At 36.9% G+C, this 17,804-nt stretch overlaps 1 protein-coding gene across 1 annotated transcript; it reads left to right on the plus strand.

Moving 5' to 3' along the window:
• Positions 1 to 911: 911 nt before the first annotated feature.
• On the plus strand, positions 912 to 17,219 carry LOC128703619 (dihydrolipoyllysine-residue succinyltransferase component of 2-oxoglutarate dehydrogenase complex, mitochondrial). Its single transcript, XM_070101134.1, has 11 exons — positions 912 to 1,047; positions 4,359 to 4,380; positions 5,948 to 6,002; positions 6,484 to 6,548; positions 6,919 to 7,049; positions 7,523 to 7,531; positions 8,966 to 9,307; positions 11,706 to 11,857; positions 13,236 to 13,434; positions 15,447 to 15,698; positions 16,428 to 17,219. The coding sequence occupies exons 1-11, from the start codon at positions 985 to 987 to the stop codon at positions 16,560 to 16,562; spliced, it is 1,425 nt and encodes a 474-aa protein (XP_069957235.1). The 5' UTR covers positions 912 to 984; the 3' UTR covers positions 16,563 to 17,219.
• The last annotated feature ends 585 nt before the right edge of the window (positions 17,220 to 17,804 follow it).

A 17,804-nucleotide genomic window follows, 5' to 3' on the forward strand; every position in this document is an offset into this window, starting at 1 on the left:
TTCATTATCATAGATCTCAGTTGGAGCCAGAGTGAGTCTGGAAAACTTCCGTTAATGTAGTCACTCCCTTAAGAAAGTAATTTTATATAGGCACAGGTACACATAAATACAATTATTAAACATAGTGTAAATTACCTAGGAGAACCTCCCCCCAAAAAAGTCAAAGTGACTTATTTCCAATGGGCATTGGAACTTGGGATTTTTCCAGCTAGACTTGATGCTATAGTAGAAATCATTTAACATATTGGCTATTTCAGTAAGCTGGATTTAAGGTTCATTGCGTTTAATTGGGACAGTATCTGTGGTTTTGGTCAATTACCGAGATCCTAGGATTTAGGGTAATGTTATCCAGGATGTAAGTGCAATTATGGGGTTGACTGTTAATAAGTTTATTTAGACACAGGTACACATAAGTATAATTATCATACATAGTGTAAATTATCTACGATAATCCAAAAAAGTCATAGTGACTTATTTTCTTGTTTTTAAGAATAAACTATATAAAGTGTAAGATTCAATATTAAAGAGAAAATTAAAAAAGTGATGTATAAAAATATAACAATAAATTATTGCCAAAAAATAAAAATAATTAGGGCTGTAATTATTTTATCCTATACTAGGGATCACTCTACATCCCTCGAAGGGTTCTTGATCCAAGGAATTAAACTTTTGTTCCTTTTCCTTGGATCGAACCTAAGTACCTCCCATTTCATGCGCTATATAACCCCTACGAGTTTTCCGCTCCCCCTACATGTAATAATAGTGACATCTTAGAATATTTCACCCTATTTTTTTTTACAAATCTTCCCTATACACTTTTCGTATTATAACTTTTCAAAATTATCACACGAGAGGTCTTCATATGAAGGGTATAAGGCACATAAAGTACTAAAATTAAGAAAATAATAATAAAAGAGGTGATTAATGTGAGGAAGAGTGACAAGGAGAGTGATCCTGACGGCCCCGGCAGAGCAGAGGACGGCCATGATAGCAGTCAGGAATATCAGCAAATATTGGGCTCGGTTGCCGTCGCAGGCGGAGGTGCAGGTCAGGGTTACATGTGTAGTGTTGTGTGGGTGTCAGGGAGTCATTATAACCAACATCTGTCAGCTGGAGGAGTAATATAATGACTGCGGCATTCCCGTGACGTCACGGCGATCAGCTGTTACTACCATAATATTAGGCTCTAATATCTTGATTTATTTTTCTACCTCGATGAATATACTCCAGGAGTTTTGTATTCTCATATATGAGGTTCACTTTCATCCCTCTTTAAAGGTTTATAGTATCGTTGATGTTAGTGTACAGGTGTTAGCCTTAATGACCCACGTGAACTTAATTAAGTTTATTTAAGTACAGATACACACAATTACAATTATCATATACATTTTAACGTGTTTAAATTATCTAGGATAACACTTAAAAAGTTAATGACTTGTTTCCATTGGAGTCCTTGATATTTCCAGTGTAGGTCATTGATGTCTCAATGGAGGCCCTTGATATTTCCATTGGAATCCTTGATATTTCCATTGCAATCCTTGATATTTCCATTGCAATCCTTGATATTTCCATTGCAATCCTTGATATTTCCATTGCAATCCTTGATATTTCCATTGCAATCCTTGATATTGACATTGCAATCCTTGATATTGACATTGAGGTCCTAAACCACTTAAAAGGTCTCGATCTTAACCTTCTAATATGCTTGTATACATTTATCATTGTGTATCTCATTGTTTTAAATAAAATATAAAAAAAAATATGCTTGTGTATTTCACTAATAATGTATTTAAAAAAATGAAGAATGCATCAAGTCTAGGAATATATGAGTGGCTTACTGGCCAGTGCTGGCTTAGTGCTGAGCTTAGCCATAACCTGTTATGTAAATTGTCCAATATTAAGTATATTGTGCAATGGAGACGGTATGAACCAGTTCAGGAAGAGAGCTAAAGGATACCTAATGAATGAAGCTATAGAAAGGGATGAAACTGATTGCTTTAATATTTGGAAATATCACAAAGATCCCAATGGAAATAAGTCAGAGTTTTTGGGGTTGTTTTAGGTAATCACATGTTACTATATATGATAACTATATGTGCTCCTGTACCTAAATGAACTTACTTATACATAACACTGGTCCAACAAGGTATTATTTAATGAACACTGATTGATGAGAAAGGTAATCCCAAGAGACATAAACCTCAGCTGGTGGTCAAAATATACAGAAGACCATTTTTCCTCGCTTTTTGTCTCCTGGGAACCCCTCAAGGAAGGTTCCTTGATGCTAGTGAGGGGCTCTTGATCTAGGGAATTGGATCGGTGCTCCAGTTCCCTGAATTAAGCCTAAATACCTTTCACATCTCCCGCAGGTGCTGTATAGTCCTACGGGTTTAGCGTTTCCCCCTTGATGATAATAATAATAATGTCTCCTGGGATTCTTTATATGTACTATTCACTCCTATGACACCATCAAAATATCAAACAGAATGCATAGGCATGGCACCTGTAAGTTTATTTAGGCACAGGTATACACAAATACAGTTACATAGATTATCATACATAGCATTGTATATGTAGATTACCTAGGATAACCCAGAAAAGTCAGACAAAGTGACTTATTCCCATTGGGGTCCTTGTGATAAATATTATATTTAAAATTTAAAACAGGTAAGTACCTTAACTACGTGAAGAGTAATACAAAGGTAAAATATATGGAATACCTTGCCAGATAAGTTAAATAATTGTAGCTTCCTTCTTGCATTCAAACAAAGCCAAAATTTTTTATATTCATTTTGTTTTTCCAGTAAAACACATTTTACTTTAATTTCATAAATTACTATTAGATTTTTACTTCTTATAAATTATGCCATCATCTTTTTTCTTACTGAAGTCGTATCACATCCTGGAGGGTGGTAGTATACCTTAAATAGGCTGGCCTTTGAAACGAGCTGAGGTAGGATAACAGTTTTTATAGCCTGTAAATTCAACTGTGAAAAAAAAAAAAAACATAACTCCATAGATTACATCATAACACATCACATCTCAATAACACAAAATACAACTCTTTTTTTTTTTTATTTTTTTTTTATTTTTTTTTTTATTATTATTATCACACTGGCCGATTCCCACCAAGACAGGGTGACCCGAAAAAGAAAAACTTTCACCATCATTCACTCCATCACTGTCTTGCCAGAAGGGTGCTTTACACTACAGTTTTTAAAACTGCAACATTAACACCCCTCCTTCAGAGTGCAGGCACTGTACTTCCCATCTCCAGGACTCAAGTCCGGCCTGCCAGTTTCCCTGAACCCCTTCATAAATGTTACTTTGCTCACACTCCAACAGCACGTCAAGTATTAAAAACCATTTGTCTCCATTCACTCCTATCAAACACGCTCACACATGCCTGCTGGAAGTCCAAGCCCCTCGCACACAAAACCTCCTTTACCCCCTCCCTCCAACCTTTCCTAGGCCGACCCCTACCCCGCCTTCCTTCCACTACAGACTGATACACTCTTGAAGTCACTCTGTTTCGCTCCATTCTCTCTACATGTCCGAACCACCTCAACAACCCTTCCTCAGCCCTCTGGACAACAGTTTTGGTAATCCCGCACCTCCTCCTAACTTCCAAACTACAAATTCTCTGCATTATATTCACACCACACATTGCCCTCAGACATGACATCTCCACTGCCTCCAGCCTTCTCCTCGCTGCAACATTCATCACCCATGCTTCACACCCATATAAGAGCGTTGGTAAAACTATACTCTTATACATTCCCCTCTTTGCCTCCAAGGACAAAGTTCTTTGTCTCCACAGACTCCTAAGTGCACCACTCACCCTTTTCTCCTCATCAATTCTATGATTCACCTCATCTTTCATAGACCCATCCACTGACACGTCCACTCCCAAATATCTGAATACATTCACCTCCTCCGTACTCTCTCCCTCCAATCTGATATCCAATCTTTCATCACCTAATCTTTTTGTTATCCTCATAACCTTACTCTTTCCTGTATTCACTTTTAATTTTCTTCTTTTGCACACCCTACCAAATTCATCCACCAATCTCTGCAACTTCTCTTCAGAATCTCCCAAGAGCACAGTGTCATCAGCAAAGAGCAACTGTGACAACTCCCACTTTATGTGTGATTCTTTATCTTTTAATTCCACGCCTCTTGCCAAGACCCTCGCATTTACAACTGTTTTACACATTCAAATTTAGTTGAGATTCAGTTTTAGATCATAAGTCATTGATAAATCCCCTGATTCATGTATTTTAATTGATGATATTTTTGTATATATTCACACTATAAGTAATGATTATGCTCAGAATAATTACTCCTGTTCTTTTCAGGTTTTGGGGTTGACTACGAGATGTAAGTAGCCTGATAGTGTACTTTCTGATAATCTTTTCACTGTCCGTCACTTAGATGACGCTATTGAGGCCAGGGCTCACCACGTAAACCTACATCATGACAAACTGTGAATGGTAAATTTTGGCCTAGGTATGAGACAATGGGTTTGTGGCTAGTGTACACAGTATAAAAAAAATTCTGCCTCATGCAGTGCATGATGGGAAAAGCAAAACTCTGACCTCGTATTTGGTTTAAAATAGTGACTTTGAGGTGTTTCCTAGGATGGTTTTTATGGTTTTATTGGCTATTCCTTGGTAATTCGATAGAATGGAAGACACACTATTGATATGGAGATAATTTGGTTGGCTTCAGAACTGGAGTCATTTGAAATTGGCCTCAAAGTAGTGGAAACGTTAGATTTTTTGCCAGTTTTCCTGAGGATAGTTAAGGCTGTTTTATGGTTTTTTTGCTGGGACTATTGCAGTTATTGGGATCCAGTAAACCATGACTAATCATTCCTGGTTATATTTTATTATCTGGAAATAGAGTAAATCTTCAATTTTTTTTTTTTGTCATGAATTTAAAATAGAAGGCAAGTGTAATATAGGAGGGGCCAGGGGGTGAGATTAATAAACTGAGAAAATGTTTTTATATTAGAATTTTTTGAATTTTGCATAAATTGGCCAAATTACCAACTTCTGTGCACTTTATAGGGTAGTTTTGATAGTGGAATGGGTGGTTACTTGCCCTCAGTCAATAGAACAGAAGTGGAATGGGTGGTTTCTTCTGCTCAGTCAGTAGAACAGAAGGAATACTCATGAAATAGTTAAGAATTTATTCGAACTGGGCAGTGGAGCAGGCTTAATATAAACTCAAAACTAGTGAAATCGTTGACATGTAAATTGGTCACAAACCACTAACTTTGCGTCTATGTAATTCCATAAGTTTTCCATCACACTTTATATTTTTGGTGTCATTACCCTCAGAAAAAGATTCTCTTATCATTTCAGAATTTTTTTTTAAATGCAGACACTGTGAACACTTTTAACTTTGGAGCTTTGATAATGAAGGGATTAAAGTGAAACTTTAATCCCTTCATAGTACAGCATTGAATAGGATTTTCACAGTGGTTTTCAAAATAGGAATTAGTACAGTACTACCAGGAGAAATACAGTATTTTCATAGAAAATTAAGAAATGCACTATTTGCTGTGTTTTATATTTTAGTTTATTTTTACTATATCTTTCATTTTAATTTTGTATAACCCCTCAGAACTTTGAGGTTGCCTCATGTAACCTTCCAGATGTGCAGTTCTTAAGTAAAAAAAAATATTTATTTCATTGTACAGTGGACCCCCGCTTAACGATCACCTCCAAATGCGACCAATTATGTAAGTGTATTTATGTAAGTGCGTTTGTACGTGTATGTTTAGGGGTCTGAAATGGACTAATCTACTTCACAATATTCCTTATGGGAAAAAATTCGGTCAGTACTGGCACCTGAACATACTACTGGAATGAAAAAAGTTCGTTAACCGGGGGTCCACTGTATTTACCATTGTATTTACTATTTTCTATGGTCTTTATAGGCATGTCCACTTCTCGAAAGCTTCATCGGGTCCCTTCGTCATCATATACTTTTCTGTAAGTTTGGAATTTATTTTATTTTAGTGCATAATTTTGTTTAAGAATATTAAAGAAGAAAATCCATAGTACTGTGGCTGGAAAAATTTACATGTACAGTATTGTGGAGAGGTAACTTAAATGTTACAGTACATTGTGGATCATTATTAAATCAACTGTTGTGAAGGTAATTGTACAGGATGAACTGAAATGTTGTCAGAAAATTCCTCCAAAAGACTTCCCGAGGAGGACTTTGAGTATAGAATCTGCAAAGCCTGTTATGGGCTTGAGTATTTTCTTTCTATTCAGGGCTTTCTTTTGTCAGTGGAATTTGTAATTTTACATATTAAGGCATTACTTTTAGACATTGTGATTAGTTTCTTTAACAAAACTTCCATACAGCACCTTCAGCTGTAATAAAAAAATAGTTAATAATTTGCAAGATTGTGAAACATATGAACTCTTCATTTTCATTAAATTCTAAGAAAGTCTGTGTTCCCAGATGCAATCATCAGTACAAGCAGCAGGCTGAAGTGGTTCGATGCTTCCATGCATCACCTACAATGTGTAAGTAAATTATTAGTTTGATGTACCGTAATTTTCTTAAAAAACGGACCCCTCCAGAGAGTTACCGGTGAGGGGCTGTTGATCTAAGGAATTAGCTCTACCCTGCCTTTCCTTGGACTGAACTTAAGCGATTTCCATTCCCTCAGGCACTGTATTATCCCTTCATGGATGAAATGATGATTATCTTACAAATGGAAAAAGTAAATACAGTCGGTACAGAAGACTTAATTGTATACGTATTTAACTTCTGGGGTGAGGTTTCATAAGAATGACTATGACAATTTTAATGTTGAGATTGTAGTGACAAAATTGAAAATAAATAAAACTGAGTTATCTGCTTCAAGTACAGCATTAATTATTTGTTTCATAGTTGGTGAGATGAAGCTGGTGGAAGTGCCACCTTTTGCAGAGTCTATCACAGAAGGTGACATCAGGTGGATGAAAGAAGTAGGGGACAGTGTTAGTGAGGATGAACCTGTGGCAGAAATTGAAACTGACAAGGTGGGTATTAGGGGCCAGTGTGACTTTTTGTTATGTTCTTACTACAGGGATCAAAACATAATGGTCTTCAGGGGCTTATAAGATCTGTTTATCTGATGATGTCAGTAGAACATCCTTTTCTCTAATAAGGAAGGACATTCAGTTACAACGTGTTTTGTAATATTAGAAATGCCACGTTAATACCTATGCTAATAATAAATTTAGAATTTGATTTTGGTGGTTGTAAATCTATCTTGTTAAATTGTAGGATGTATTGACTTCTTCAATGGGTAGTTTAAGTTTTTTCTGAGTAAGAATTTGTTTTAAAAAATTTTGAGATAACTTATATCCTTGAATATATTATAGAAAATTACATTAAAAATGCAATCTAAAAAGAATAAACAAAGATAAGCATTGCTATAGTTTTAGTGGCCCATGCTAGGCAGGTCTTCCTAAAGCCCTAGTTATAAATAAAGAAATCAAAAGGGTTACAGACAAATAAGGTAACACTCATGGTAGGAAATTATAAGTCAGTAATGCGTGGAGTATTGTAAGTTCTCTAACTTTTTTGTTTCATGGTTTGCAATATTGGATGGTGCAAAATCACCTTTACGTCTTGTTCTAACTAAAACATAATTACTGTTAATCTTGTTTTTGCTTAGGTTCTTGTATACTAATAAATTATTCAGTTGTGTATGTCGGTAAATAATAGTTGTGAAAATTCAACTCATTTTGGGTAGAGCTAAACTTGTTTAAGAGGTATTACAATGCTGGAGTTAGAAAATTGATGTTATTGTATTTATGGTGGGAAGTACAATGATGTACTTTAAAGGAGGGGTTTGAGATATTGGCTGTTTGAAGTGGCATCTAAACTGTCATATCTGAGCTCCTTTGCAAAGACAGTGATTGTTTGAATGGTGGTGAAAGTGTTTCTTTTTTGGGTCATCCTGCCTCGGTGGGAGACGGCTGACGTGTTGAAAAAAAAATCATAAAAATATAGTTCAATGATTTTGGGAAGTTATCTGTGTATTTAGCATTACCACCTTATAGATGGCAATATTTTCTTTAATTTCATATTTTTCTTTCAGTTAGTGCTGTTTTCCCAATATTATTTATTTATTATCACACTGGCCGATTCCCACCAAGGCAGGGTGGCCCGAAAAAGAAAAACTTTCACCATCATTCACTCCATCACTGTCTTGCCAGAAGGGTGCTTTACACTACAGTTTTTAAACTGCAACATTAACACCCCTCCTTCAGAGTGCAGGCACTGTACTTCCAATAACATGTTAATTTGTCCCTGTCTTCACTTACTGTGGAAAACTGGTTAGATAAGTACACTTTCCTGCATGAAGCAACATTGCATTTGGTACTTATCTGTTAACAGCACGATGTCCAGCAACCTCTCCCTGGCCATCCCTTTGGGGTGCCGTTCCAGAACCCACCGTGGCTGTAGATTAATAATTGGGTTAGAAACGAATTTGCCCCAAAGGAACATATCTCAGCATATCACTATCATCTGAAATGCATAGTGATACTTGGGTTTGCATGAATCACCCATGTATCATGAGATCTGTTGGTAATACCCCCTTTACTGGAGAATTTCTCCACACTTGCTGCTTTTTTCTTTCATACTGAATAACTTATTTAGTACAGGAGACATCTTCTATAAATGATGGTTAACAGTATGTTTGTTTATGGCTGTATATTGATGTTTATAAACTTCTGGCGTTTCAGACATCAATGCCAGTGAATTCCCCTGTTGCTGGTGTTGTTTATGGCTGTATATTGATGTTTATAAACTTCTGGTGTTTCTGAGGTTAAGGTTAGTGAATTAACCCTTTGAGACATCGCAGGAAAAGGCTGATAAGCCTAGATGTGAGAGAATGGGTCTGTGTGGTGGGTGTGCGCAGTAGGAAAAAAAATGCGGTAAGAAGCCAGTGAATTCCCCTGTTGCTGGTGTTGTTAGAGAGATCATGGTTGAGGATGGATCAACAGTCACTCCTGGTCAACCTATTTGTAAAATAGAGGCAGGAACTGCTGGGGCTGCTCCTACCAAGAAGGAATCTCCTGTTGAGGCCCCTGCTGTTGCTGCAGCAGCTGCCACAGCTGCTGTGGCAGCAGCTGCAACCAAGGCTCCAACACCACCTGCTGCTGCTGCAGCTGGTCCTATTCCAAAAACTGCCCCACCAGCTGCCCCACCACCGGGAGCACCATTGGCTTCAATTCCTGTAGCGGCAATCAAGCATTCGTCTTTCATCCATCAGGCTGAGGTTAAGGTTAGTGAATTAATGCCCTGGCTTTCCAGTTTCCATGAATCTTCATAAAAGTTACTTTCCTCTTACTCCAACAGCTCGTTCATTAATAAACCACTCGTCTCCATTTACTCCTGTCTAACTCACTCATACAAGAGTTCTGGATGCTCAAGGTGCTAAAACAGCAACAAAAACAAACAGAAACAAAATAAAATAAAATAAAATAAAAATTTGGAGTGTGGAAATTAGGAAAAGGTGTGGAGTTAATAAAAGCATTAGTCAGAGGGCAGAAGAGGGGTTGTTGAGGTGGTTTGGTCATTTAGAGAGAATGGATCAAAGTAGAATGACATGGAAAGCATATAAATCTATAGGGGAAGGAAGGAGGGGTAGGGGTCGTCCTCGAAAGGGTTGGAAAGAGGGGGTAAAGGAGGTTTTGTGGGCGAGGGGCTTGGACTTCCAGCAAGCGTGCATGAGCGTGTTAGATAGGAGTGAATGGAGACGAATGATACTTGGGACCTGACGATCTGTTGGAGTGTGAGCAGGGTAATATTTAGTGAAGGGATTCGGGGAAACCGGTTATTTTCATATAGTCGGACTTGAGTCCTGGAAATGGGAAGTACAATGCCTGCACTTTAAAGGAGGGGTTTTGGGATATTGGCAGTTTGGAGGGATATGTTGTGTATCTTTATACGTATATGCTTCTAAACTGTTGTATTCTGAGCACCTCTGCAAAAACAGTGATAATGTGTGAGTGTGGTGAAAGTGTTGAATGATGATGAAAGTATTTTCTTTTTGGGGATTTTCTTTCTTTTTTGGGTCACCCTGCCTCGGTGGGAGACGGCTGACTTGTTGAAAAAAAAAAAAACTACTATTACTACAGTTACTACTAATAATACAATTACTACCACAATAACTACTACTACTACCACAATAACTACTACTACTATAACCAACAACTATAACTACAACCACTGATACTGCTACTAATTATTATTAATTATTATGATGATAATAATTATGATAATAACAGTTGCTTTTTGCTGATGATACTGTGCTTATGGGAGATTCTAAAGAAAAATTGCAAAGGTTAGTGGACGAGTTTGGGAGTGTGTGTAAGGGTAGAAAGATGAAAGTGAACATAGAAAAGAGTAAGGTGATGAGGGTATCAAATGATTTAGATAAAGAAAAATTGGATATCAAATTGGGGAGGAGGACTATGGAAGAAGTGAATGTTTTCAGATTCTTGGGAGTTGACGTGTTGGCGGATGGATTTATGAAGGATGAGGTTAATCATAGAATTGATGAGGGAAAAAAGGTGAGTGGTGCGTTGAGGTATATGTGGAGACAAAAAACGTTATCTATGGAGGCAAAGAAGGGAATGTATGAAAGTATAGTAGTACCAACACTCTTATATGGGTGTGAAGCTTGGGTTGTGAATGCAGCAGCGAGGAGGCAGTTGGAGGCAGTGGAGATGTCCTGTCTAAGGGCAATGTGTGGTGTAAATATTATGCAGAAATTTCGGAGTGTGGAAATTAGGACAAGGTGTGAAGTTAATAAAAGTATTAGTCAGAGGGCTGAAGAGGGGTTGTTGAGGTGGTTTGGTCATTTAGGGAGAATGGATCAACGTAGAATGACATGGAGAGCATTTAAATCTGTAGGGGAAGGAAGGCGGGGTAGGTGTCGTCCTCGAAAAGGTTGGAAGGAAAGGGTAAGGGAGGTTTTGTGGGCGAGGGGCTTGGACTTCCAGCAGGCGTGCGTGAGCGTGTTCGATAGGAGTGAATGGAGACGAATGGTATTTGGAACCTGACAATCTGTTGGAGTGTAAGCAGGGTAATATTTAGTGAAGGGATTCAGGGAAACCATTTACGTATTTTTATATAGCCGGACTTGAGTCCTGGAAATGGGAAGTTTGGAGGGATATGTTGTGTATCTTTATACATATATGCTTCTAAGCTGTTGTGTTCTGAGCACCTTTGCAAAAACAGTGATTATGTGTGAGTGAGGTGAAAGAGTTGAATGATGATGAAAGTATTTTCTTTTTGGAGATTTTCTTTCTTTTTGGGTCACCCTGCCTTGGTGGGAGACGGCCAACTTGTTAAAAAAAAAAAAAAAAGATAATAGTTTACTTGAAGTATAGCTTATCGTGCATTTACTGTATCATTTCATATAGTTACCTGTTTCTGGTTCCTTTTTTGATACTATCATGAAAGTTGCTATAATCCATAAGAGGAGAATAATAGTTTTTGTTTTTTTTACTTTAAAGCTCTTCTCTGTAGCATGGAATCTATTAAAAAAAAAAAAGGTTGTTTCACTTACTGTAAATTTCTCATCAATTTCTCTGATCATTTTTCTCGGGTATAAAAATACTAATTTGGTTTATAAATTCATGTGATACTTTATTATAATGTCATATTTTTTTCAGGTACCACCAGCAGACTATAGCCAAGAAATTAGTGGAACTCGTACTGAACAACGAGTGAAAATGTCACGTATGAGACAGCGTATTGCTCAACGACTCAAAGAAGCACAGGACACCAATGCAATGTTAACTACCTTCAATGAGTTGGATATGAGGTAAGTTGGTAAAATGCATTGCTTAAATAGTTACAAAAATTAAATAATGACAAAACAGTACACTGTTAACCTACTTTTGGGAAATAGTTATCTTATATAGGTATAGTGCTTATTATTTTTTTTAACACAATGGCTGTCTCCCACCAAGGCAGGGTGACCCAAAAAAGAAGAAACATAGTTTTTCTTTTTGCATTTAGTAATTTATATAGAAGGGGTCACCAGCCCCTTTCTACTGACTAAGGGCTGTTGGGAGTGGGTAATCAGGTTGTGTTGATGAATGCTCAACCATTTATTACTTTGAAATTAGGATGTCTGTACTTTTCACTGTTTTAAATAGTACTGTAGTAGATTGTAATACAGTGCATCATAATGTAAACTGTTCCATTGTAATACCAGATTTTGTTGCTTTAAATAGTACTAAACTGTAAACATCAAACCGTAAATTGTTTTAAATTGTTACATTGTAATACTGTAATCTTTATTAACTAATTCAATAGTGTAAAAAGTCTCGACTAGACTTATCAAAACCATGTAGCATCACCTGGTATAATATTAAATTCTCCTGTACTCGCTCTAACTCACCGAATGACCATGTGAACTATGTATTATTGCCTTATTATTCTTAAGTTAATCTTTAAGTTTCCCCAAAATGCTCAGCATACAGAGAGGCTTTTGGCATGTACACCCAGCTATCATATACCTCTGTACAACCATGTAATTTGTCAAAATAAAAAAATCTACATCTAAATCTAAAAAAAAAAAATAAGAGGGTGGAGAAAAATAGGATGACTAGGAGGGTGCATAAATTTGGGGTGGAAGAATGGTGGGGTAGGGATCATCCTGGGAAGGGCTGGGAGGAAGGCAGTAAAGGTTGTTTTGAGTTCTAGGGACTTGGGCATCCTAAAGGCTTTTGTGAGTGCATTAGATGGGAGCGAGTGAAGACAAGTGGTTTTTATGACATGCTGTAGTGTGAGTGAGGTGTAGCATTTATGAAGGGATTCAAGAAGCCAGTTAGGCAGATTTGAGTTCTAGAGGTGGAAAGTACAGTACCTCCACTCTCAGGGTAAGGTTGTTGTAGTTTGGAGGGCCATGTGAAAGTTGTGATGCCAGCATGCTTCTGGCAAGACAGTGACTGATTGAATGATGATGAATGTGTTTTCTCTTTTTTAATCATCCTACCTTGGTGGGAGACAGCCAGTGTATTAAAAAATAATACTGTAATATAAAATTTATTGAAGAAAAGATATATTGCAGTGTAAACTTTTTTTGGGGGGAAAATGCTTTGCAATGTGTCTCTTCTTTAATGTTATCAATGGCACATCATTCAGATCCTATAAAATTTATGTTGAATACTAAGTTACTTTTTTTACCATTCTAGTAATATCATGGAGCTTCGGAAGAGTGTTGGTGACCAATTTTTAAAGAAACATGGGATCAAGTTGGGCTTTATGTCTGCATTTGTGAAGGCATCTGCATATGCTCTCACCCATCAACCTACAGTTAATGCAGTCATAGATGGTAGTGAAATTGTCTACAGGGATTATGTGGACATTTCTGTTGCTGTGGCTACACCAAAGGTAAATGTTGTAATAAGAACATAAGAAAGAAAGAACACTGCAACATGCCTACTGACCCATGCAAAGCAGGTCCATGCCCCCTTCCCCCTTGGATTAGACCAATGAAACCCCTCCCTGGATTAGCTCAATGACCCACCCAGTCTGATCATCTCCACTCAAGGATGGAGCACTGCACCAGACCCAGCAGCACAAGCTAGTCAGGTCCAACTCACACCCACCCACACCCACTCATGTATTTATCTAACCTATTTTTAAAACTACACAACGTTTTAGCCTGAATAACTGTACTCGGGAGTTTGTTCCACTCATCCACAACTCTATTACCAAACCAGTGCTTTCCTATATCCTTTCTGAATCTGAATTTTTCCAACTTGAAACCATTGCTGCGAGTCCTGTCTTGGCTGGAAATTTTCAGCACGCTATTTACATCCCCTTTATTTATTCCTGTTTTCCATTTATACACCTTGATCATATCCCCCCTAATTCTACACCTTTCGAGAGAGTGCAGATTCAGGGCCCTCAGTTTATCCTCATAGGGAAGATTTCTGATACAGGGGATCATCTTTGTCATCCTCCTCTGTACGTTTTCCAGAGCATTTATATCCATTCTGTAATACGGTGACCAGAACTGAGCAGCATAATCTAAATGAGGCCTAACCAAGGATATATAGAGTTGAAGAACAACCTGAGGACTTCTATTATTTATACTTCTAGATATGAAGCCAAGAATTCTGTTAGCTTTATTGCAAACACTAATGCACTGTTGTCTTGGTTTTAGATTACTGCTAACCAGAACTCCTAAATCCTTTTTGCAATCAGTAGTATTAAGATCTACATTATTTAGTTTATATGTGGCATGGTTATTTACCTGTCCAACATTTAGAACTTTGCATTTGTCAATATTAGACTGCATCTGCTACTTTTCCGACCATTGCATCAGTCTATTCAAATCATCCTGGAGTGCTCTAGTGTCCTCATTAGAATGAATTGGACGGCCTATTTTGGTGTCATCAGCAAATTTGCTTATGTCGCTATTTATTCCCTCGTCTACGTCGTTTATGTAAATTGTGAACAACAACGGGCCCAACACTGACCCCTGAGGAGCACCGCTTGTGACGTGCCCCCATTAAATTTGTTCTCACATTCCATTATTATAAATAGGCTTACTTGTTGTAAAATTTTAATGTAAGAAAATTTCTGTTTTGGTTACCAAGATGCATTTCATAAAGATGTGTTCCTACTGGTTTTTATGATTTGGTGTGTTGTTGGAGTGTGAACAAGGTAACGTGAAGGAATTTGGGGACACCAGTTAGCCAGACTGCACTCTGAAAGAGGGGTGGGGATGTTGCAGTTTGGAGGGTTAACTAAAGTGTAACAGTATGCTTCTGGCAAGACAGAAATAGAATGGGTGATGATAAAAGCGTTTCTTATCTTTTGGATTACCCTAGTTATGTGGGAGACGGCCAGTGTGTAGCATGTTAAAAAATAAGTGTTCCTACTAGATACATTTTTTTATTTAGTTTTCTATTAAGTACTATAGTATATGCATTAGCAGTATTTCAGAAGCTTTGTTTAAATTTAAACTCAGTGGCCACTTCTAGTACTGGGTGGGGCCCTGATTTCTTCATGGCATAGATTCAACAAGGTGCCGGAAACATTTTTTTAATGATTTTAGTCCATGATGACATGATGGCAAACAGCTTATACTGGTATATGTAACACTTAGTACATTCAGTGGCATTATGGCAAAGAAAAAGTTTTACTACTGTATTTCAAAATTATTTAAGTATTTTAATGTATAGTCCAGTAATGCACTTGTATTCCAAAGTTGAGTATAAAGAATGTTATCTCATCTAGCCTTGAGCAGTATATGTTCAAACTCCTACCAGTATACACTACATCTTAATTAAATTTCCTTTGAGAAAGTTCAAATTTATATTAAGAATAAAGACCTAAATATTGATAGTATTTAAAGCAAATTTTTCACAATATTTTCTTACCTATTTTTCCAGGGCCTGGTTGTACCAGTTCTCCGCAATGTAGAGGGAATGAACTACCTGGATATTGAGAAGGGTATCATGGAATTGGGTGAAAAAGCCCGCACCGGATCTCTGGCTGTAGAGGACATGGATGGTGGGACCTTCACTATAAGCAATGGAGGAGTATTTGGTTCTCTGTTTGGTACTCCTATTATTAATCCACCTCAGTCTGCCATTTTGGGTATGCATGGCATATTTGATCGGCCAGTAGCAAAGAATGGACAGGTGAGGTTTTAAAGTTTTCAAAGGTTTAAATATACAGTGCTGCTGAGTACAGTATATCAGCCTTTTCATTATTTTTGCATTTTTCTATTTGATATACTAAATCACAACTTAGGGACAGTAGTTAATTGGTTATAGGGAATAGGTTGGTTGACAGCAACCACTAAGGAAAATATTACTGTCATGTTATATGGGTGTGAAGCACAAGGCTGCTAAATGTTTTACATTCAGGCTGGATTGCTGGTCTTTTCTTAAATTCTGTCTCATGAATGAAGATGACAGGTAAATCTTACAAATTTGTTTAATTTTCCTGTAATGGACAAAGAGCCAAGTAGATACTTTTATGCTGATCTAGAATATTATTAAAATCTGTCTTGTATATCTTTGATGAACTTTTTTCTGGGAGCTGACAAGGTTTAAGGGGAAAGTGGTATAGGTATTATTTGGTCTTCACTGATAACTTCAAATATTTTAAGATTTGAATATTTATATACTAATTTGCATATCCTAAGAGTGAGACATTTGCCTCTGGATAATATGAATGTTAAATTATAACAGTAAAACCACTGTAATGCAGACTTAGACCTAGTAGTATTGCATCAAGTCACATCACCTATTTGGCTTGAATAATTTGCCACAGTGATACTGAGTCAAGTCTATTAACAATACTTTTCTATCACATATTTTCATGTTATTGTGAAATTAACAAGATATATGGTATTGTTTTACTAGGTGGTGATTAAGCCCATGATGTACATCGCACTGACTTACGATCATCGACTCATTGATGGGAGGGAGGCAGTAACATTTTTGAGGAAGATCAAGCAGTCTGTTGAAGATCCCAGAACCATGCTTTGTGGACTTTAGAACAGCTTGTGTAAAAACTTGCCACTAACAAGTCATAAATCATTGGTTAGTCTTGGCTTCATGTAGTGAGTTGATATTTATAAAGCTATGTTATACTGTATATCATTTGCAAATTTGTGCAGTTTGGATTTTCATTTATTATTTGTAAAATGCTAAATAGTGCACAATTCTCACTTGAGAAAGGAAGATTTTTTTGTCTTAATCTACCTAATTACAATAACTTGCTAATGGACACTGGCTTATGGCAGGAATTGTTAAATGATTTGGAAATCAAATGATGAGTTAATCTATACTGTATTATATTAATTATCACAAAGAAACAGAAAAACAGAAGATTATTCAGTCTTTTTCTCTGTATTCTTGCTTCTGTGTGAAAATTTATAATGTTGAGATTCTTGTGCAAATTGTGAATATGTTGCTCTATTTTTATATTATTTATGACCTGAAGCTGGTTCTTGAAGGATTAAGACTACTGATTGTAGCATATCTTGTATATACTTGTAATATATCAAACATTTTTTGTTATCAGTACAGTAACTGTTGGAACATTGAATCCTTCTCACCCTCTCATGGCTTGCACCAAATGCCTTCATATCCTGAGTATTAATACTGGTGATAAACACATATTACTTCACATAATAAATTTTTTTGCCAATGTATTACTAGTTATTTTCCTAAAATTTTTGTCTTCTATGTTATAGAGTGCACCTCACTATCATTTTGCATTTTGTGAATTTACTATTATGTGATACTTCTAACACTAATAAGCCTGCATGGATCATACAGCTCCTGGACAGTGGGAGGTAATTAGGTTCCTTTCAAGAAAGGGAAGTGCAGCTCCATTTCCTTGTATCAAGAGCCTTTCACCAGCTTCAACCTTCCACATCAAGGGTCGCTAGTGTAATTTCCTGTAGAGAGTGAATGGGTAAACTATACAAGGTATATTATACAACCTATTTTTATACAGGTACTACTGTATTAAAAAAAGTTGCTAAATGTATTACACAACACTCAGTTTAGCAATCCAAAATATATTCCAGGTCTAAAACAAGTTCATCCAAATTTCCTCGGATTAAGTGGGACAAAACCCACTTGGAAAGGCAATTGTGGAAGCAAGCACCACTAAGGTTTAGGGCCGTCTAGCGACCCTGGTCATTATATATCGACGACTGCTATAGCCTGTGCAGGCACTGACTGTCACCTAGTAGCAGCCTCTCTCCAGAATGCTGTCAACCATGTTTC

Source organism: Cherax quadricarinatus, chromosome 76, assembly GCF_038502225.1.
Source record: "Cherax quadricarinatus isolate ZL_2023a chromosome 76, ASM3850222v1, whole genome shotgun sequence".
Taxonomy (NCBI): Eukaryota; Metazoa; Arthropoda; class Malacostraca; order Decapoda; family Parastacidae; genus Cherax; species Cherax quadricarinatus.